Source organism: Anarhichas minor, unplaced genomic scaffold (genome assembly GCF_050575085.1).
Source record: "Anarhichas minor isolate MPS153535 unplaced genomic scaffold, ASM5057508v1 ptg000058l, whole genome shotgun sequence".
NCBI classification, from domain to species: domain Eukaryota; kingdom Metazoa; phylum Chordata; class Actinopteri; order Perciformes; family Anarhichadidae; genus Anarhichas; species Anarhichas minor.
The window spans coordinates 11,683,680-11,707,756 of record NW_027466504.1 but is presented as its reverse complement, the minus strand read 5'-3'; the positions used below and the strand labels follow the sequence as shown (position 1 = coordinate 11,707,756).

General features: G+C 40.9%; 1 protein-coding gene across 1 annotated transcript in view; it reads right to left on the bottom strand.

Moving 5' to 3' along the window:
* dst (dystonin) overlaps positions 1–21,903 on the bottom strand; it is a 97,067-nt gene extending 75,164 nt beyond the window's left edge. Inside the window, exons 1-6 of the mRNA XM_076076549.1 lie at positions 21,723–21,903; positions 21,356–21,387; positions 19,921–20,109; positions 15,894–16,107; positions 3,756–3,817; positions 977–1,066 (exon numbers count right to left, since the gene is read on the bottom strand). Coding sequence (XP_075932664.1) covers positions 977–1,066; positions 3,756–3,817; positions 15,894–16,107; positions 19,921–20,109; positions 21,356–21,387; positions 21,723–21,903 — 768 coding nt within the window. The remainder of the gene's footprint in view (positions 1–976; positions 1,067–3,755; positions 3,818–15,893; positions 16,108–19,920; positions 20,110–21,355; positions 21,388–21,722) is intronic.
* Positions 21,904–24,077: the final 2,174 nt, after the last annotated feature.

The following is a 24,077-nucleotide window of genomic DNA, read 5'->3' as shown; positions in this document are numbered from 1 at the left end:
CGTTTCTACATACATATTGTGTCAATGTAGCCTGTATTGGATTCGACATGCTAGCAGTTTATGATACTTATTCTAATATGGATGACAGGTAACTATTTAGGGCTGTACTCTTGGATTTTACTACCGCTTTTGATGTTATTGTCCGTCGTATTCATATTGTCGAGCTTAAATTGTATGGTTAGCTCTTGCTTGGGGGAATGTGGGTCCAAATGAAGAATAAAAAATAAAAGGTAGCCCTTGGCAGTTAGTGCGTTAAAAAGGCTTGTTAGCTTTGTTAATGGCTGATTATCGGCTGCCAAGAACTCGCCAGAAATCCCAGTGGGCTAACGAGAGCTAGTTTTCCTTCCTAAATTATTTTCCTTGCTTACATTTTGTTGACTGAGAGACAGCGACCTTTTGGGCTAATCACCGTATTTAATATCCCACTCAAGTTAATTGCTACTTGAGCAACATACTGAGTGGCACAAAGCGCCCCTTCCCTCAGTAAAAAAAAGCCAAGTAAAGCAAGGCAAGGCATACTGTACCTCCCTTTTACTAACATCTAGTACCACAACACAACAAATCACAAACACATCAGTCTTTTTTCAAATAATAAATAACTTGCATACAAGTCCCCCAAAAATGCGACTTCATTGAGTGGGTTTTGGTGGATGAGTCAAAGCAGATCTGATTACAGACCATCAAATCCCAAGAATCCCTCCTGCCATCAGTTATATAAGTGAGAAGGACACAGGGGAAGGACATCAGTCATGCAACGGTATGATGAGTTGCTCTACAGGAAGAGGAATAGATTTCTCACTTTCCTTACTGGTATCTAATGATAATCGGAAGGTTTTGTGTTTTCATAAGTCTGATATAATAGGATCATATCATGTACATGTCCACATGTGCCAAAACATCATCCGTAACTTTGTTTTGAGTTATTTCTCTCTGTAAGACACACTGACATTAAAACAACAGAAAAACGTTAACTCACCAATGTGTCTCCAGACAAAACCTCCAGCAGTGAGATCAGGTTATGTCCATCTCGTAGGTCTTCATACAGGTCATTTATATGCTTTCGTACCTAAGGACATGAGGGAGAAAAATATGAGCAAGTATTGTTAAAAACAAAACTGTTCATTGAGGATGATCATTATAACAAATAGCTGTACTACTACTGTACATGTAGTCAAATTGGTGCTGAAATCTCTGAGTTGTTCGCAGTTATTGAACCATAATGATCTCAATTACTAAAGAAGAGATCTTTGAGGATTATACCATGCATGTCTCTAAAACCCATACACCTGGTGTAACTATAACACTGCCTTTGATGTTTCTTTCTTATGCAACTCAATTAACTTTCAGTTTCAGTTTAAACCCAGGTTTAGAAAAATCTGTGATACTCAATTTACAACAAACTTGTTTTCATTTTTTCCCCTCACCTTTCCCTCAAAACTGAAATGAATGTAGCATAAAACACACAGGATGTCATTGTGATACCTTATCTAAAAACGTAAGCGAGCCACTTAACAACTCCGGGGCCGAGGCTTTCTCTTTCCAGCAGGCCCATCTCTCCTTCCTGTCCTAAATACCGCGCCTCTGAAATCACCCTGCTGCCCGCTGACCTGCTTTCACACAGGGCTTTCAGCACTGTAATCCCAAATAGCAGCCACAGCTGTGGAGCCAAAATAGACTTGCACCCTTATGTTATTGGGTCAACGCCACAGCTCCCCCAACTATTACTCAGCACTTATATGATTTCTCACTGATGAAACAGACTTTACAATAAGAAGGCTGAAATCTGGCTGTAAAATGCAAATATTTAAATATAACCATAAACTCAAGTTCAACAGGCTAAAACAACTACAGAACAGCATTTATGTTTTTTTTATGCACTTGTTTCTGATTCTCTGTGCACCGTCATTGCGTGCGTTATGCTGTGCTGTAGACATAAAATACAATTTCATTCTTTCTTTTGATTGTGACAAAACATAATGCGTCTCTCATGAAACAGTGTGAGCTGTAGCAGGTATCTTCTTAAGGCAGAACTGGAGCCAGCAGCTTCTTCGGGCCTCATCCACCCTTCTAATGATTTTCATATTGGAAATGATAAATGTATTCCTGTTTGGAAACACCACACACCAATGATCATAAAACCAGTCAGCAGCGCTGATCCACAGGAAGCCCCGTCCTCATCATGTAAGGACTGACCCTTAAAGTGACCCCTCAGGACAGGTTTATGGCCCTCATCATACTTTGCAGATAATGATCAAAGAACACAGAAATCCCCTCAGGAGCAAAACAATGAATACAACTTGGGTTGGGGGAAAACGAGTGGCCCACCATGTCATGTAATACTAGTCTGTTAACACACTCTGGCGCTTCATTCCTGATGAAAAAAAGAGTGTAGCAGCCGTACAGCTATGTTAGTAGCAATATTACCAGTTAGTTTCATTTAAACCTGCACTGACATTTATCAGGTGGTCATTAACCAAAGTATTGGACAAATTGAAATGTTGACGGGATGACAGTGGTAGATGAAAAATCAGGGGATCACCAAAGTTATTACAACTCATCCTGATGGGGATGGAAATGTGCCAATTCATTCAATAGTTGTTGAGACAAGTGTCACTAAAAACCACAACTGTCAATCTCATAATGATCATCCACGTCTGTAGGATTCAGCATCTGGGAACCGTAACTGTCTATACGAATTATGAGGCCAATCCATCAAGCTGATGTTGAGATATTTCACTGGATAAGTGAAAACTGTGATCTGCTGTGCATCTGGAGGTACCACCAGAGTCAGCAGCTAGCTGATAAACACTACCATCCCTACACACACACACACACACACACACACAGCTAGCGGGGGAAATCAACCTGCATTGAAGTGAAGATACAAGTCTTGCTGTTCTGCATTTGCAAGAATGGACTTTCTCAAAACTCTCCTTGCTTGAGTCCGCTTTTGCAAATGCAACTTCTGTCATTGCTTGTGTTGCTCATTTGGTCACTGATTTTATATATTTTCGAGAAATACCAGGACTTAAAATGCTTCTGTTAGTTCGGCAATATTTGTCACTGCTCATTTGTATCTGTAAAGACACTGGCTGCCTGAAAGATATCCAGTAAACAGGACTCAAGGCATCAACTAATGCATCATATCAGTACCAAAGCAAATGAATGAATGAATGAATTTGCCTTCATTTACTTCATTTATATGTCACATTACTACATCTTTATGTCTAACATAATAGAAATGAGTGTGATTTTTAGTGATTATTGCACCACTGATGTATGAATCCTCTAAAGCATAACATTACGCACTACTTACAGGTAATGATTCATTTTTACGAAGGCAGATTAGATGAGATTTGCCAGTGCTTGTCTGTCTGCTGAAGTGTTTCATTAAATTCCACGCACACATGAAGCACCACAGTAAGCATTTCAGATTCCTGCCAACAACAGAAAACCTGTTGCTACAGCAGATCAACAGCACGTGTCATGCTAAGTGACTTTCAGCCAGCTTTAATAATATCTGGGGAGGAATGTCAGCATGTTGGGACCTAACGTGGAGAGTGGTAATTGTTTTCACTGCCAATATTTCTCGAATGGATTGTTTATGTCAGAGGAAAATGGGTTGCTGATTCTTGGAATTTTAACTAGTATTTGGGTTCCACCTTTGTTTTAGTGAATATAGTTTCGATGAATGAGATCGTTTTTTGACATGCAGATAATTTTAATTTGACATGGTAACACACATTAGTTCTTACCTTCAGCAGATGCTGGTTTATCCATTTTGTAAATGTCTTCTTCTGCACTCTGTCTCTTTCATCTGAGGAAGAGAGAAACAAGAAAACAATTTAACTCTCATTTAAGTTTTAAGGCATTGCACAGATCATTTTTGGAGCTTTATATTTTGCCTCCTCCTGCTGCACAGAGTCAATGTGAAATGTTATTTATGGATTCATAGTTTCAATGAAAGTGATGTAGAAAATAGAGGACATATGAAGACCACAAGACCCAGTGGCTTAAAAGAAGGATGTAATTTCCTAGAGGCTGAAATTACATCACTGCACGCTCTTGACCACGTAATGTGTTTTTTTGTTTCCCAAAACCATAGCAACCAGACTTCCTGCAGCCAGTGACATATGTGGAACTAAATGGATGCATTAGCAGGGAAAAGGAAAATGATCCTGAAAATGTTCTCAAAATCAATGCCGTTCTAGTAGCAGAATTATAATTAAGAAAAACTACACTTGCGTTAGTGTGTTAGATTATGAAGAACTTGTATGTTTGGTTGCTGTATTCTTCAATAAGATTGGCTTTTATCCAGTGTGAGAGCAGAGCAGGATTCACAGTCACCACAGTTGTGACTCATTGCACTGTTTTCCACGTGTCCCAGTCTGCCTGACACGACTCCTCTAAATCGTCCTCAGCGAACACCAAAATACTCACATGTTCAATCAATAACATTAACAACGATCTGCTGGCTCACATTTGCACCACTAACGACAACATTGACCACATGACTAAAAACACAGACTCTGCCCCTTAATAATCCTCGGTGATTAAAAGACGTTTGACTCAAGGATATCTTACCTACTATTGAAATGAGCAAGCTTAGACATGACTAACATTTCAAGGAACTGGCAAGAAGAAGCAGTGAGATAAATACTGACCCATGCAGCACATTAGAGTTACCAGGTGAGCTCTATGCTCCCTCTCGGCTTTAAGGAGGTACTTCATCTTCTGCACTAGTTCCTGAGGGCTGTCGAGAGGATCGCGGTTCAGGTCGACGGATGCCATGTGGACAAGCGAGTGAGGAAGCAGAAACAGTCTCCTGCTTCTTTGCCTGCCTGCCTACCAGCCTCTAGGGCAGCCGAGCTCCCTTTCTCGTCAAGCATCCAGGACGAGTCCCGTCAGGTTTTCCATGGCTACTCAGTATTTTGAGTTTCTACGCAGTTTAGTGTTCATCTAGCAGCGGCGCTTAAAACCACAGGGGGGGGGAAATCAGTGCTTCTTAAAAAAAAAGAAGAAATGTTCCTTGTTAACATGTCTGCGGATGGTTCCAACAGCAAGTTTATTCAAGCTGCAATTTAAAAGCAATGTACCATCATTTCTGAGGACAGCATGCATCACTTGATTTATGCAAACATCTTTAATAGGTGAGCAACACGTCATGGACCTTAATTATTAAGAGTGCGACAATTTTCAGATAATCATCTCTCTCTATTGTGCAGCTGCCAAGACTCACCACAATGTTTACTTCAGCAGAAACAACTGAGGACACATCCAGGCTAATAACAATCACCACCCGTCATGATACAACATGACAAATACCAAAATAGGACTAGAGATCTTATCGTTAATCTAACCGCTTTTCAGCTGAGAGATTTTAGCGTAATTTTATATTTCATTTCGTATTATACTGAGCAAACCAGTTACATAAGAGGCAGCTATAGAAAATGAAAGTGTCCCTGTCAGAAAGCCTGAAACATGCATTCCCAGGTACCTGAAGAGCCCCTGACTGTACTCTCTGCAGATTCCTACATTTAGTTCATCTAAAAATAGTGCATGTGATGAAGATCGCACATGTTACACGTGTGTAAAAGCTGGAGAGAATTGAAAGTGGGTTGGTGTGACAATCATTTTGCATGATGGTCTACAAATTTAGATCAAGACCTGACATGAAGGGAAACATCAGTTAAGTGATGTAACACATCACATCAGAGCCTGACAAAAACAACAGTTATTAAAAAAAAAAAAAAGAGTCCAAAGAAATAAGGAAAGTAGTCTGACAGTGCTGCTGTGTTACTGCATCTGTGACTCCACAGCTGACTCACAGAGGGATAAGGCAGTGCTGCCTGCAATAGGCCACTAATTTGGTTTGTAATGCACCTAAGCTCTCTGCTGCATAATATATAAACCTCTCCAGAGAAAAACTCATCAATATAGATTGGCTGAACATTCCAGGAAACTCTTCGGCTCAAAGCAGCAGACGGGAGCTGAAAGAGTGCATCATCAACCAGCTATCAGGCACGGTCAGCGAGAGGCGTCACATGTCATACATATTACAGAAAACACTTAATAGACTCTGAACTAGGGAGCAGGTTTGAATATGCTATGAGATCAATTGTTGTTATAGTCTGGTGCCCTCTTGAGGTTCTTATGAGAATAAAAAGTGAGCATGGAGTATTATCAGTCCAAAACACATTGGACTTTAAAACAGTAGTCGTACATTATTTGATCATAAGATAAGATATGTGTATAGATCAGATATCAGACAGACAACAACCCAGCTCTGTCCTTAAGAATAACAATGTGATCATACACTCATTCTCCTGATATTGCGCATCTTTATCAGCTAATAAATTGTGATTATACTACTTAGTTTTGCACCTCTTACCTATTTCACACATATTTGATTTTCTAGGACATGTTAAACGGCTACAGTATAATACCACGGCTCATCATCCCAAAATGTTATGTTAATGTGCAGAAGTTCTTTATGCAGCATTAAAGCTACTTTTACTCGGAGCACTTCACGATATCACTTTAAGTATTGAGGAATGGCGCACAAATTGTCTTATGGTGTTTTTATATTCTCACTTTAAATTCTGATTGATGTCCAGCAAAGGTTTGGGAACAGTTTAGAAATGTTTTAACCAACATCTCTGACTTTAATGGGTTGATGTTTGAAGGATCACGCAAGCCTGACTAACCACTTCTCTCTCATATTACATCTGAACTTCTTGACATTTAAAAACCTTGGGCTAGTCAACAAAGCCTCCTTAAGATGTGAAAATGTACACCACGATAGGAAGTTAAACCGGTATTAATAAAGCAGCAATTAATATTCACGATACTGTCTTCTGCAATTATTTGCAGCTTGTATGAGCACACTCAATGAACAATGACAGCAAACGCCACTGAAAATCGTGACACACGGTGGCCAGTTTTATATCAAATCAAATGTTTTGTGTCCCCCGTGTACAGTCTGAGCCCAGTGCTAAGAGTCCACCGCAGCATTCAAATGGAGAGCATAGAACTCCTGAGACACCTATTTGTAGACTGAAGCAAAGCACATGTGCATGTCTATAAAAAGCCACAACCCTAAACCATGCTGGCCAGATATTCGGTGCCACTTTCCTTCAGTTCCTTACATGCAACAAATACATGACTGGTAAAGTAAATGCTAGTGGTAGAGTTGCATTTTGTAGTAGAGGGTTGAAGTCTGTTCCCAAATCTTATTTTTTGGTTGGTGAGTGTAATGCCCCCCCCCCAAAAGGAATGGTTATTAGATGTTGGAATAAGTTTGGCCAGTATTGGTTTCATATACTTAACTAGAGATTTAAGACATGACACTGGTTGTGCGTTTGCAAACTGCTTGCAACAACACACAACCAGATTTTTGGAAATGCAACGAGCAGCAGAACAGTCTACAGCCCTTCACACGTTCATTACTAAATTTTCTCAAGCTTCTTTGAACAAGAGATCGAATAAATTCTGGTTTTCCCGAGAATTCCTGGCACAGGGGGTCGGTAACACCCTTTGGCATCTTGTTACGTCAGGATGCCTGAAATATCCTCACATTCTGAGCAGAGTAAAGTCAAAAAGTCCTCTCAATCAAAATTCAGCCTGTGTAATCCTCTTGACCTCGTATGGGAGGGAAATCCAGACAGACAGACAGACTAAACTGAAAAGCTCTCGACCTTCCAGTTTATGACAAGGACTAGCTAAACATTCTTGCTAAACAGCTTTCATTTGACATCTCTTGTGTCACAACCAGTTCAGAAAGCAAAGGCATGTGTACCTTCGCTTTGTTTCGAGTACAAGGCCGTCCGTTGCATAGCAGTGCCGGAGATATCGAAATACAGGTCCGCATCACTGTGCACTTGATCCAAGTCAGCACAATATCACTTTGTGATGAATTGCACACAGTGACAAGACATGAATGACTGAAACCAAACACGTTTTCTGCACAGCAGTGTAATGTCTGATCCAAAATGAAAATGTTTGCAGCACCCCAAAGGGTGACGCTTCATCGAGATGAACAACATACAAAACACATTGTTCATTCTTCCAGTACTTGTAAAAAAGAAGTGCATCTAGATATGTTGTGATGTGTCACATGCCCTTTTCATTCAGAACACAAATTATATTTTTGTAAAAAGACCATGCTAGCATCTCTGTGAGGCTGAATGCTAACATCAGCATGCGAACATGCTAACAGTGGCAATGCTAAGATGTTCAGTAGGTGTGAAAATGCCGTTAGCAGCGACCTGAAATGTTGTTACTAAACCGTTCATCCTTGTTAGATCTCACATTAGAGGCTCACTGAAATGATGACTCGGCTCAATATGGCTACCTGCTTCTTCTTCTATTGCCTTTTAATACGCATGTTGTGACATTGGCATACGGATAGGTGGTAAACAAAAACTACAAGTGTGACTGAAAGGTAAAGGGGGAGATACTTGCAGGTGCATTTTTGACATTCTTTGTAAGTGAGAAAACTACAGTCAGTCTTCTCAGAAGGGCAGGGATGCATCTGAAATATGTGACTGGAACAGCTCAGTAGCTACTGGTTGCCAAAGCCTTCAAAGCAGCCCTTCCAGTCAAAGCAAAGAAGAAACCAAGATAAAGTCCACAATATCTGTGCATCTGTGCAAAGATTATAATTACCAGGGCATTTACATTAAATATGAACAGCATCAATCAAGAGGTGTCTTCATAATCAATGATACTACTGGCATCTGTAAGATTAAGTGTCAGGTTGCATGTAAATACTAATTTTTCTCCACTTGTGAAGTTGAAATTTTGTATCAGCCTTGATGAAAAGCAAATGGAGGATGAAGGTGAAGCTGGCAAAGTGCCCTCGGGCATGAGCTATGTAGAAGGGCACTCAACATCAAGGAGAGGAAAGAGGAAACATTAATGACAGCTAATGGGACACACACACACACACACACACACACACACACACACACACACACACACACACTCAATACAAGCCTGCATATGTGCAACAGCTGCAACTGCCACATATGAGTATTTGAGCATGTGAGTAAATCGTCTTTTCCTCCCCAGACTCTCCACACTCCTCAAGATTTAAAAGGTAATCCTGTGCTGCATTTACACTGACTGATACAACACAATTGTGATTCAACATCAACAGATACTGGTTTTGATAAAAACAGTAATGATTGCTGATAACAGACAAAATACAAAAAATTAAAAACACAAATTATCACTTTAAATATAACAAAATATTTAAAGTAAAGGTTAATGAAATCCTTTTTAGTGTGACTTTATCTAACCCTTTTAATCGTGTTTAATTATTTTGGATTTGTTCCAGCATAGAAATAGAATAAGAGTAGATTTTCCCATTCAAATCACAGTGGCAGGATGCTCAGGTCGGCGGCCATTTCTATGTGCACCATTGCTATTGCAAAGAGCTGTGAACGTTTTAGCGGGCTGACTTTTGTATTACAGTCGTCATGTTCCTCCTCTCATTTATCTTACTGTATCTTCACACTACACGCTCTCTGATCTCTCTTATAACAACTGATATCAGACAAGTCATGAGAGTACAGCAATGGCTTCTAAAATGGTGAGCTTTAGGGTCAACACAAAAAAACAAATGGAGCTACTCATTTCCTGGCCACCTATGAAACAGCGGATAAATGTGTTTCCTTCTGCTAGTATGGGACCGCTTCCCAGCATCTGCAGCATTCGGGAGAGAAGGGCGGTGCTGCTAGAGTGAGAGAGGAGCGAAGAGCCTCGAGAGCATGAGTCACGGGTGGGACAGATGATCTCATGCAAGAGGAGCTGAGCGAGGGTGTGGAATGAGGCTCAGCTCATGCGGGTCTTCCCATCACCATGACAGCATGTAAATACAACATTTACAAATACAGCAGTGACACAGATATCATGCAACTGCATGGGACCGCATTGAAGTTATATTTCATATAACAACAGGTGAAGAATATTAATAAAATGTATTCCAAGCAGACATACGCAGACAAAAGACTGATGGAGCAGCAAATCGCTTTCTGAGAGCTCTGCTGGTTTGGATTACACTGCCCATTTTAGATGAAGCCTATTGATTAGATCAATGAAGGGCTTGGCCACGAGAACAATGCTGTGTTTTTAGCACAAGTATATGCAGTATGTTGTGTATTTACTGTAGAAGGCTTTCATTTTTTTAACATTTCGTTTACCCCATAAGACCTTGTCAAACTGATGGACTATAACAGCAAAACAACCAGATACTACATGTCAGATATAAACTGACACACTTATCTGGGAAAACCACTGCTAGATGTTCTTGTGAAATTACGCAGCATCAAGTTGAGCTGGAGTTGGACACTCATCCAAAAATTGAATGCACTTAATTAGTCATTAGCACTTAGCACTTAGGATTTTGGATGTGTTAGCTGTGAAATGACCCTTGATAATTAGATAACCAGACCTAGTGTGTCATACTAACTAAGTTATTTCCAAATATCCAGCTATCAAATACATAATATGCCAATCCAAATCCTTTTTTCTGATAATCTCCTAGTAGAAATAAAAAATAAATTGCCACTCTAAATAAGAATTTGTTTCATTACAGTGGAAGATATTTGGTCGGCACTGGCAGTCATTTCCTCTATGTACTACTTGTAATGTCATTTTCATGTCAAAGTTCAATTAAACCTATGAAGCGTATTCCTATTGTTTGTGAACAATATAAGTTAGTGGATTAGTGCTCCGTTTTTGGAGGCCAACTGTGCATGCACCATATTCAATACAAACTGTTAATTGTGGGCTGAGTTAGGTGGGCAGAGACCCCTTTCAAGTCTCCTTGACGCTCAATGAAAAGCCAAGAAAAAGGAGCGTCACTACCGTCAACTTGACACATGAACAAGTCTCTGGAACTTGGATACTGCGCCCCTAAAAACAAAGTGTCTTTTGTATGAGAGCAGACAGTCTCCACAGAGGCAGCATGCTGTGTGTGTGTGTGTGGGCCACTGGGCCATTTGAATGTGATGAGTGGGCTGTCGACATAGAGCAGAGGGGCTGGGCTGGGCACAGCCCAGGAGGATGGACAAAGGCAGTGACTGTGCAGAAAAACACAATGCTCTCTCACTCGCTGCTGGGTTTGATGATGCAAGATAATACAAGTGTAAACCGGTGGATTTTCAGAACCATACGTTTCCTCAATGTATCTCTAGAAATCCTTCTTGTTGAGAGAGATTAAGTCATAATGCCAGCCGCTATGATTCACTGTCGGACCACACCCTCATATATAACACACAGTTTACCGAGCTGTCGTGTAACACGTCTTCTCCTTTAAGACACTAAATCAGCCAATTAGTTGTATACGTCTATGAGTCAGTTCACATTCACAGAAAGATTAAACTTATGCTTTAACATATCACAGGAAATATGCTTTATATGCACATGTTTTCACTGTTACTGAGCAGAAACAGATTTTGGGTGACTAGTGATTACTACTCCTTGTACTATAATGTATTTCCACTGATTTAGCTTGAGCTAGTATCCTATTTAATAATTCAGTTTACATTTTTTAAAAATGTGAGCGTGACCACAGAAAAGCAGGTCAAAAATCCTGGAAAAACAAATGTTTGAATTAAATGGATCTGGGTATTATCTGCATGTCTGTCAGGGCTCTCAATCAGCAAAGCATGTTTATTTGGGTTCAAATAAACTGATGAAATAATCTACGCCATATGGCATCTTAAGAAATAGATGAACTACAAGAAGAGCCGACTGAACCACCAAATGTCTAATCCATCCAATCGTTCCTGATGTCGGAGGATGATCAACTGTCGGGAAACTCTGCAGCCTCTTCGTGCTGACGGTGCTGCCGAGCCGGCTCTGCAGGAACACTGTGATCCCTCACAGCCACTGCCCAGTGCCATAAACTGTTGTATGTGTCTAAGAAAGCCTGTATTTAACTCATTCCTCAAGTTCACAGTCTTTTGTAAAGCCTGCATCGAATTTCAGCCTGACCCACAGCAAATCCTCTGTTTAGTGTACTATTAACTCTAATACCTAATTAGTGTGGCATTCTTTCTTACAGCCACAGCAATACGAACTACATGCAGGATCCTAGTCAACGGTGATTGTTGTGCTTAGTCACCAAAATTGCTAATCTTGCGTTTCTTTCAAACACAGTACAGAACTTCATACAGCATTTCTTTGATGTTGAAATTAAAGTTCATCTAAGGTCACACTGGTGGTGAATGAGAGCACAATGTAACGCACCACATGGCGCTCACCTACTACAATAAAGCCTATATATTCATCCAGTTATCATCTTTTCTCTGAAAATGACAGGTGACAGTCACTCCTCACAGAGGCAGTTGATGACCCTGGAATTAAAGCAGACAACAAGTGACAAGCACCCGCATCAAGACCAACTCAACAGCACAGATAATAAGAAGTTAAAATGCATTTACATCTTGAATTGGTGAGACAAAGACCATTCTGTTTCCTACTTAATAGCAATACAGCCACTGGCTGTTTGCTGGTTTGTTTGGTTGTGTTTGTTGGTTACGGTTTATCAAATTGTTGATGAAAACGTCTCCATGCATCACATGGACAGAGGCTCAGGGCTCTGGGTATTTCCATCAGCTGAAAATAAAACTGAAGTCACAATAAAAACAGGGATTTTTTCCAGCATTTAGCCAGCACCCTATGGAAAAATATCTTTTTAGACAAATTTACATTGAGATCTACATTGTTTTAAGAAAGTAGAAGGTATATCTGATACATTTATCAGCCTTATCCTCTAGTTATAAACTCACATACACTTCTTTCAATGGTATTGTTTGCAATAACTTCTATAAACTAAGATATAACTTTCCTCTCACGTTATCTTTGTCAATCTTACCCTGTAAATTGTCATCTCACTCATCTCTCGCCACCATTCACAACTTTGCAAATAAATTATAAATTGGTAATCCTCTGTCTTTAACTGATCTCTAGTAAATAAATGTTGATAGCTTCTTTCTGCTTGAACAGTCAACTTTAATGTTTTTCTCTGCCAGTGGGAGTCTGATGTAAACAAATCTGATGGAAACAGGGTTGTAGATGAGTTACAAGAGGTAATAATTAGCCCACCAGCTGATCTCAAGTTTCTACGAGGATCGCTCAAAAGCCGCACGTTTATGTGTCGAATAATATTGAAAAGAAAAGACAAAACGACACCAAGTTTAGTCAGTCTGACAAAATAATTCAATTGAGACGACAAACACAAATCATAGCATTTTTGTGTGGCTACAACGATTCCATAAACTTTTAAAATTTGTTGGTCAAACTATGAAGAAAATAACAAATGAACGCCTTACCGTTCTTTGCAAAGTTCATTGTTCATGCAACAACTGGCGTGGAGTTGAATATCGCCCCAAAAATCAACATATAGCACATAAAAACAAGTCGCGGATAGCAGTTGGTGATAGAAGCTCCCTGTGTGTCACAACTCCTCTGCCTGTAGACAACAGCTACAGATTCCTAATGATGCTACATCATATGATCCCGTTAGAGTCCAGTCAGGGCCTTTAAGCCTTACACCACAGCTGACTGGCCCCGCTGGCTACAATACTCCACAGCTGAGAGAAGAACACGCTCATGACAAGCATGCAGAACAAGAGTGCACACAGTGTATGCTATTTGTCCTTTTTGCTTTGGTTTCTTTTGTGGAGAGGAATCACAAAAGTTAAAAAACGCTGCTGTCAGTTTGAATTCGGCCCCACCGGCTCTCCTCGGGCCTGGCCTCAGAGCGCATGTATGATTCTGTCAGCGAGCTCTGGCTGTCAAAGAGACACTGAATAACATAGACCTCTTCTGTGGGATAGATGTGGTCTAATTAATGAGCTACATTAGACCCAAAAGGAGCGGCTACATGAAGTGACATGAGCTACTTCTATGAGCTAACGCCTCACACTGCTATGTCATTGTCCTGTCTGCCTTGAGACACCATATAGGTCAGCTGAGCAATATTCAGTCAGTAATATTCACCCCAAAAAATACAAAGATATTTCATTTACACTGTGAACGTTTGCTTTACTCAAACAAAAAGTCTGTTTTGACCTTTCAATTTGACAATAAGAGATGTAGACACTGTAATCATCTGGCTTGTCAGACATATTTCAAGTTCTACATTTCCACAGCTAAACAAGACAAATAATCCCCTGATCTGATATTCAACTGAGATCATAAACACTTCATGATGAAGCCTTATTGGTCTCAGCTACTGAAATGCAGTCTAATTGTGATGTCATGCAGGAAATATTCCCACTTTTCCACTGCAGCGATAAAGACACTAAGAGCAGCCAGTCACCAGAGAGCGAGGGGGCAGGCTGAGATTTATTGAACTGTCAAGCAGCAATCAGGCAATATCTTCAAATTCCCAAATGCTAAACAACATCCAATCAGCATTGGTCCTACCTTTGTATTTTTCCAAGACATCCTCGTACGCTTGGAGGTATTCCTGTTCGTCCGAGAGACCATAAGACTGCGGTGCGTACTGAGCCATAACCCGGGCTGCACAAACTGGACATTCACCAGCGGCGGACAGGGACACCGCGTGTGTGTGTGAATGTGTGTGTGTGTATGCGTGTATATGTGTGTGTGTGTGTGTGTGTGTGTGTGTGTGTGTGTGTGCATGTGGATGTGCTGAGGACTCAAGAGTGATCGGCGCTGTTGTTGCACTGAAGGAAACGCCCTACATCCCTCCCTTGTCTGCGCTCTGTCCAATAGGCGACACTTCCTCTCCGGCGTTCACTAGATTGGAAGGACTGCCGGACATGCTGCGCTGTAAAAAGCGTCTGTCATAAAAAGGCCATTGAGCCAAATCTGAAGTCTTGAATGTAATTAGAAAGAATAAATGTAATATATATTATTTTATTAACACAATATTCTAAATCTCCCCCAGTCTAGTCCAATATGCAGGAATTTGCAGCAGTGGGTAAAATAAAATGTTAAAACCAGACTGGATTATTTTTTATTTTTTACAGTGTAAACGCTTTTCCTTGCCAGACGTTCTCTGTACCGGCTCGTTACATGGACCACGATCTTTTTCATTGTTGTCCTCCTGTCAAATACTTCAGACACTGAAACTATGGCGGATTTACAAGACTGCTGTTTGGATGTATATAACCTACTATCTTTGCTGACAATAGCCCATCAGCTGTCACCAATGTCACTCACAGATTCCCCTAAAGTGCCCAACTTCACCAACAAAAGTCCCCAACGAGATCATATACCTGACAGAGATTTTACAACGTCAAATAGACTCAACGTGTCATTATAAAGCAATTAAGGGCTATAAAACGTCAACTTCGCGCACGTTATCAAGTGTGAAACAAACAAGACTGATAGAGGGATTGGTTTTCTTTTTATGCCCCAACCTGACTTATATTATTATGTCATAGGCCTACTATTGCACTGTGTTTTACTGTTACGCACCAAATCCTCTAGCCACATTCCTTGTGTAACGTACTTGGCAATAAACCGTTTCTGATTCTGATGATCAACTCCTGTTGGAATAATTCATACATCTATAAAATGACACAAAATGGGTCTTTAAAAGCAACTGGTTCGATGGAAATCAAAGACCTTTTTTTTTTACATGGCACCACATATCCAAAACCTTTACGGTTAGCCTAATTTTAGATCGTGTCCAGAATAAGAGCAGACCAACATACCGCCATGTGGGCTTCCACAGATCCAGAGAATAATTATGACCCTAAATAAATGGGGCTAGGCTACACCAGCAGATATAACAAGCTCATGCAGCCCCCGTATGCTCCGTATATTGCAGCATATTCGCTCGTTGTTTTTCTCGTGACAGTATAAGCATCTGATAACCGGGCAACAGGGAGACGGCCGAGGCTCACCTGCGATCCTGAGCACGGCTCTCTCTGCCGGGTCCAACACGGATCCTCCCTGGATTTTCCTCTTGGACCGCTCATGCCTCGGCAGGTTCCAGGGTAAAGTGTCCCCGGGTGCAGGTGATGCCGACCCAGATTTCACACTGTAATCATCCTCGTCTGAGAAATCCGCCGAGGAAGACATGGAGCAGTGCAGGGAAGGGTTCCCCGAACTGGAGCTCTGTGAGACAAAAGAAAAAAGGAACAATGCTTGACTTGATTTCACACAAACACACACGCGCGCAGCAAAAAAATGAACGAGAAAACACAGCGCAGGAATAAAACGCCACACGTCCTATTTATTTCTCACCATCGTGGGTCAAAGTGCGTAATTTGAGCGTATGGTGTGAGGACGCCACCAGCTCGCAATGATCCATATAAGATTGAGCCAAATCAAAGGCAACGTGAAATCAATAGTATCTGGCTCCCCCGCCAGGTCAACAATAAGACTTACCACTGTATACATGGAGAGCTGTCAGCTGGGAGGAAAAAAATAACAATCCTATTTGCTCGTTATTAGCTCCCACCCTTTAGTCACACATTGTGTGCGTCAATTGCTGAAAGAGGTGTGCCACGCCCTTTAAGGGATGCTCCGGCCACGAGATCGTCCCTTATCTAACGCATTAAGGATGTGAGGTGATGTCAGATCTCCAAAGGGCTGAACGGATGGTACGTTGTGTGCTGTCGAGGCAGAGCTGGACCGTGATGGGAGAGCAGACTGCATGTGTCTCCGCGTCATACCCGGTAGACAACAACAGTCTACAGCTCCAACAGCGACGGGGGTGTTAGAGCGCCATCCCTGCACTGAGGTCCTGGGTGGCTACAAACACAGCAAAAGCGGAGGTGATAAGGGGACAAGGGATGCCGCAGTTTCTCATGGCAACAGATGCACATGGGATCCACAGAGAGGAGACTGCTTGGTTACTATTACATAATTGCCTACGCTGTAGATGGGGTGTTAACCACAGAGGGTGAGATGAAAGCCTTCACATATGTTGAGCTAATTATCTGAGAGGATGGAGAGGACCATGGGAGCACAAAAAAAGGATTGAACTTAACTGGGTTTAAATTTAAACCCTTTAAACCAATATCTAATTTGAACAACCTTAATACCATTAAATATATCCTTGTAGGGATTTTCTTTAGTGTCTATTTTGAATCTTCGCAGACTAGAACCGCACACCAGCTCTCATATGGAAAATGATGAATGAATGACTTTCTATGTCCTGACTTGCAACGTCCTGCTGCACCCAGACACACCTGAGATTAAGCAACAGAACAAATGCAGGTAAACACAAGCTAATGGTGAAGGAGAGGGGTGGGGCGCAGAATACCTGTTCCATGACACTTAATTTGCTTAATGATAACACAGTATTTAAAAGGGAAATGCAACGCAACACAGACTATGATCCTGAAGAGTTCGGGACTGATTTGCAAACATTAAGGAATGAGTCTGCAGAAAAGACTGTCTTCTTGATGTTATTAATATGGAGCTAGCATTTGAAATGTAAATGTGGAGGATAAACTTGAAAGCTTCTGCCAGTATTTCTACAGAGCTACAGACAATCATTTCTATTTTTAAACAGCAGCAGCAGTGAGAATCTGTTCTCACTGCTGGATCGGAGCTGATAAAAGCAACACACTGTTAATATTAGCATCCTTTTCATCATAGCATCATTTTTCACCAGGATAAAAGTCAGTGCTGAAAAGGCAGCTTAGTGTTGCACGTTTGATCAGCTTTCTGCTTATACATAATTCCTACTAAAAGGAAGGAAAAAAACTACATGGTTGAAGGAAAATAAATTCTGGCTATCATTAAATAATCATAGGCTGCTATAGGAATAAGTGGGCATTCCCCCGAGTCAGTTTTTCCCCTCTTTCATGGAAACTGTACAGGGTTAAGAACAGTATAAATACTAGAGGCCCTCCCTCCCATCACTCCATGGCGTATCTTCTCCATTATTCTTTAACACCTAATATTCTTTGTTCAGGGGCATGTCACTGTCACCCTTTTGACTATATCTTTGTCAGTAACATTTGAAAATACAATGGCTACAGAGTATTGATCTGTGAAAAATAATATCTTGATCAAACCCTAATAAGCAGTCCTTATTCAATCCATCTCACAATATAATTAAGAGATGCATTTATGCACACTCTGTTTTAGTGGTGTACATGAAATAAAAACAGGACTGCAGCCGAGTGACTTGCTGTGAATACAATATGTGAAGAAGTCAGTACCGTTCCTTTACACTGGTCCAAAAGATCATCACTTAAAAACAGAAAATATGGTTTCAATCATTCTGGATTAACTATTAACTATTGGAATAACAATATTAGCCAACAACAGGATTGTTTATCTGTTGCTGTCTGCCAGCAGAAGTATTTCACATGAACAACAAATGTGTCAATACAATTTTATACATTTTTGTATAAAACTCATTTTATACAGTTTTGTTTACCCATGGCAACAAACTACTTGATGTAGAGGCATCAGAAGCTAATGTAAAATGATAGAACTCTGATCAAGTTGATATGTATGTTTTAGAACCTGATATCTACAGAATTGCAACACAACTAATGGAAGCAGAGTGTTGCAACAGCCTCGCACAGATCAATAGGTTCCTCTGAACACAGTCAGTTCCAACATCATCAAGTCACGTTGTACTGAATTGAAAACAGCTGCAACAGATTCTTGCAGTAGGGAGAAAGATTGTGGAGGATATCTAATATTCTGGACACAATGAATGACATTCGAAAACACCCACAGACTTGGGGATGTTGTGAATGTGGGATCAGGATTCTCTTCTCTGGAAGAAGAAAAAGATATTGTCAGAATAGAGCAGCAATGCATAGAGAAGGGCTTAACAAGTGTAGTTCTGCCTTATGTTCCCATAAGTAACCGTTTCCATCTGAGGCCTTCTGTTTCTACAGCTCTCTCTTCCTGTAGTCGAATGTTCAATTCCAGGAAGACATGGATCAATATGTGGGTCAGATGTTATACTGTCTCACTCCTCGCCTTACTTTACCTTATCTGAAACTGGTAAAAAAAAAAAAAAGTACTGAAGGAAAATGAGCACACTTTTGTTTGGATGCAGTGCTGCTAACTCACAAGGTAACATAAAGACCCACATATTATGTTCCCATGCCCACATAGTCAGTTGTTAACAGACCTAAATGGGTCAGGGAGGACATGTACCAGCATGCCATCTAAAATGATTACAAACTCGGGCAAAATACTTTTGGATTGTATTATCATTTTTAAATTCAAAATCCATCTGATATGTTTGTGTACACCCTGAGGACTAATGATCTTTGAATAAGTTAAATGCGCTGATTTGTTAATGTAAGTTAATTATCACATCTTTACCGCAATACTGCAACCCATTTAGAAATTGCATGCTTATGTAAAAACACTCAAGCATGGTGAATATAGAACTTCATATTAGCCAAATTCATGGTTTAAATGGTTGATTGAATAATACTTCTTTAACACAAAACCTGTATTTGGCTTATTTTTAAATATATATTATTAAAAGCAAAATTAGATTACCTATTGGAGAAATGTTGAATTGTTCATACTAAGTTATGGAATATAGAATCTACCTTTAAAGGTCTCTTGAAATAACTTTGAGATCCGCATTTACCTTTTTGTTAAACCTGCAGGTTTCATACGGTAAGAGCTTGACTATGATTAAAACTAGAAATGATTTCTCGATCCATATTTTTCATCTTATGATCAATAACTTAACAATACACACATGGATACAAGGTAACAACACAATAATAATAAAAAAGTAATAATTTCATTGGACCTATAAATGAGCATTCTTCAAGAGCAGGGTTTACTCCCTGTAGACCAACACTTGCCCTGTGTCCTTGAGCAAGCTGCTGAATCATTACCAGGTTCAAAGGCACACTGGTGTCCCTGTGGAGTGGAGCAAGCACAACATAATATCAGTATTAATCATGGCTGCTTAAGGGAGATACCTACAGGTTTGCGTGTGGGGGTGACTTGTACAGACTGGTAAAATTCTGGCAGGACTCTCTTCTTCACTTTGCGTTTCCTTAGAGTCGATGATGAATCGGGTTCGCTTTCAGGAATCTCGACCAGATTGGGCTTTTCTTCTGCCACTCGAGCATGTATGCTCCTTTTTGCGTGACGTGGACTGTGCCTGAATCCCTGGGAAACATGAGCAAATGTCAAGCTGGAAACAGATTATACTTTCAGCAGACAAATTGAAAGCTCTCATCATAATAATAAGAATTGTGATTCCATTTAGGTTTCTTAAGCTATGGAGGCACTGCTGTGGTATATCGCCTATAGATTTCTGAGCCAGACGTGTTTGAGAAAGATTAAGCAACTCCTATCATCACAGGAGCAGGAAAAGCAAACTATTCAATATAACAGTTTGATGTTTTTATCTACTGTTTGCTTCGCATGACCCTTAGTTTTTCTTTAAGTACATTGTTTGACTTAATATTTTTGAAGGTAACAATCAGGGAGACTGTTCTTCAACATTGAGGCTCAGCAACTGCCCTACTGTTGTGCCCTTGAACATGATACCGAATCCCTAACAGCTACAGTACTGAGTCAGCAGGGATTCAGTGTCCCGTGGTTCAATAACATAACCTGCAAAGGAAGGAAAGCTATTGAAGCTTTTGCTTTTGGAACTTCAAAACCACAGAGAATCACAAAAGGTTTGCTTTTAGGCATCAAATGTAATCAACAGCAATACAACAGATAGGCCTGTATGGCACTTCATAAATAAAGGGGTTTGCCAAAAGTGTATTGAGCTGCACCTTAACTACTTTTCACCGGTCCTTTTTTATTTTAGTTTGAATTACAGAGAAATTATTTCCAGCCATGCCAGGAAGATCAATTGAACCACAGGAATTATGTCTACTAAGACTGCGTTTGCCATAGTATATAACAGTTTTAATTCGAAGATGGTAATTTGTTAGTGTATAAACTAATGCATTTTCACAAGTGTTACATTTTTGTAGTTTTATTTTGAAAGTAAGTGCGTAAAACGGAAACAGAGCGACTGAAGCTCTGTTGACGCATTTGGCCATAAAACTGACACGTATGTATCACAAACATTGGGTTTATCTCGGCCCACTTACACCTCAGTTTTAACATATTCGTTTCTAAGAATTTACTGTTGGGAGTCTCAACCCTCCTGAAAGAATGAAACCGCAAAATCACCAGCATTATTTATTGATAACACATGCGCATTGCGCACATCATGGTCCATAATTAAAATAGTCACGCAGTTCTCTGAAAGTGCAAAGAAACGGGCTTTTGGGTGAAGCATTTCTCATAAAGCAGAGGCTACACAAGGCGTCCACACATTTAACTCCCGACGTCTCCTTGCTGTTGGATATGACAGAGGACTCAAACCCATAATTAAAAAAGTTCATCCTACCTCTGATCGAAAATGATGTGTTCGGAGGCCCACTAAAAGAGAGATAACATATGTTAGAATGAGACATGGAGCTAACATTTACCATAAAGTAGCCTATGACATGTCAGATATCAACTAGACATTTTATTACCAATAATTCCAGATATTTTAGGCTAGGCTACAAACTAATCCACAACAGCCTCTGTCTTCATACGTAATAACGCATATTCGAGTGTGTGTTTGTTTTCTCCTCCAGCCCATACCGCGGACATGTTACATGTGGACTTTGCTGCTTGCTAGAATAGATAAAACAGACGGTGAGCACATCCAGAACACGTAAGAGATGAGTTATCGGGATGAGGAGATGCGGCTGGCCTGCGCTACTCACCGCGGCTCCTGGTGCGTCCGGACAGCACTGATTTTATGGGATGTTTTCCATTACGAAGCCTGCGATGCCAGCAGCAGAAAAACAAAATTGTCGCTATAGTCCCGAGCAAGAGCAGCAACAACAGCAGCACACATTGAATACTGTACGGCCTCAACAGCACCAAAAACGCCGCAGCAATCATCATAAGGCGAGATGTAGGACAGATCCCGCAGCCTCAGACAGCTGGCTCCTCTCCTCACGATAATATGTGGCTGGAAGCTCAAGAGGAGAATAAAGACACTGACTGACACGTGAAGCATCGCACAGCAAATCGGGTGAAGCGTACAGGTTCAAAGTGGTCAGCCCGGACTATTGATATCATTCTTGTGAGGTACAGTGACTCATGACTCAGCAGAGACGCAAGTTTTATTTATTTATTTATTTTTCTAACAGGGGCAGGGAGAGTCAGCAGATTCAGCTGAGCATCGCAGTTGTCTGCTGCAGAGTCGGCTGCCCTAAAGGATAATGCTATCATATTAATAACAATAGTATTAGCACTAATACACACCCGTGTGTGTCTGTGAAGTTCAATAGACCAGTGAGCCAGTTTATAGGGAACATATTTAGCTTTTTTACCTACAATGTCACTTTATTATTGGTAACACAACATTAACGTCTGTTTGACATAGTTTGTTTTAAGTATATTTTGCCGTGTAGACATAGTGAAATATACCCTGTTGTACTGACAGGCACTGCAACGAGGCAGTTGCTATTAACAGACACTTTCAGGATTAGGGAGAAAAATAGGAACCAACGCTAATCATAATCCAACATTGGTTATGTAATTTTTTGGATGGACTGATATAATTTACAGCGTATTTTCTTCAGTCAGATAAAATAATCTTTCAAACTGAATGCATGGGGACAAAAACAAGTTTTATTTGCAATTTTAAAAGAGCCATTCTGCACCCAAACTAAAAATCCCAGTCAATGACATAGTATGTGTCCACATGTCCACAAAATAAACCAATATACCATTGCATATGACAAGATATACAATTGTTATATACAGCATAAAACATATAAATAATCAAAATGTTTGTATATGGTTATTCTTTTACACCATATGATGACTAATGTAGCATTATTAATTATTAATGTAGGCTGTCATTCCCATAAAAACATTTGCATACGAGCAGTAATCACATGTGAATGATTCTGTATGTCAGCATATGTGTACTTAATGGATATGTGGTATATATTATTTATGTATGACAGCATAGAGTATTATGTTCAGGTTGTGTCATGTATGTTAATGTACATATACACAGTATATGCCAATACAATGAGATGCACCTTTACAACATAAACGTTATGTTGCAGCCGGCCCGGACTCTGTGTCCCCCTCCACCCTGAAGCATTGTGCTGATCAGCTGTCTCCGGTGTTTACAGACATCTTCAACGCCTCCCTGGAGACATGCCACGTACCAGCCTGCTTCAAGGCCTCCACCATCATCCCTGTCCCCAAAAAACCAAGGATCACGGGACTCAATGACTACAGGCCCGTCGCCCTGACCTCTGTGGTCATGAAGTCTTTTGAGCGCCTTGTCCTGTCCCACCTAAAAACCCTCACTGACCCACTCCTGGACCCCCTGCAATTCGCCTACAGAGCCAACAGATCTGTAGATGACGCAGTCAACTTGGCCCTTCACTTCATCCTCCAGCATCTGGACTCCCCAGGAACCTATGCCAGGATCCTGTTTGTGGACATCAGCTCTGCTTTCAACACCATCATCCCGTCTCTGCTGCATAGCAAGCTCTCCCAGCTGCACGTGCCCGACTCCACCTGCAAGTGGATCACAGACTTCCTGTCTGACAGGAAGCAGCACGTGAAGCTGGGAAAGCACGTCTCAGCCTCCAGGACCATCAGCACCGGTTCCCCCCAAGGCTGCGTTCTTTCCTCTCTGCTCTTCTCCCTGTACACCAACAGCTGCACCTCCAGTCACCAGTCCGTCAAGCTCCTGAAGTTTGCGGATGACACCACCCTCATTGGACTCATCTCTGGTGGGGATGAGTCCATCTACAGGTGGGAGACTGACCATCTGGTGACCTGGTGCGGTCTGAACAACCTAGAGCTCAATGCTCTAAAGACAGTGGCGATGGTTGTGGATTTCAGGAAGAACGCAGCCCCACCTGCCCCTATCACTGTGTGTGACTCCCCCATCGACGCTGTGGAGTCCTTCCGCTTCCTGGGCTCCATCATAACCCAGGACCTCAAGTGGGAGCTGAACATCAGCTCCATCACAAAGAAGGCCCAGCAGAGGATGTACTTCCTGAGGCAGCTGAAGAAATTCAACCTGCCAAAGACAATGATGG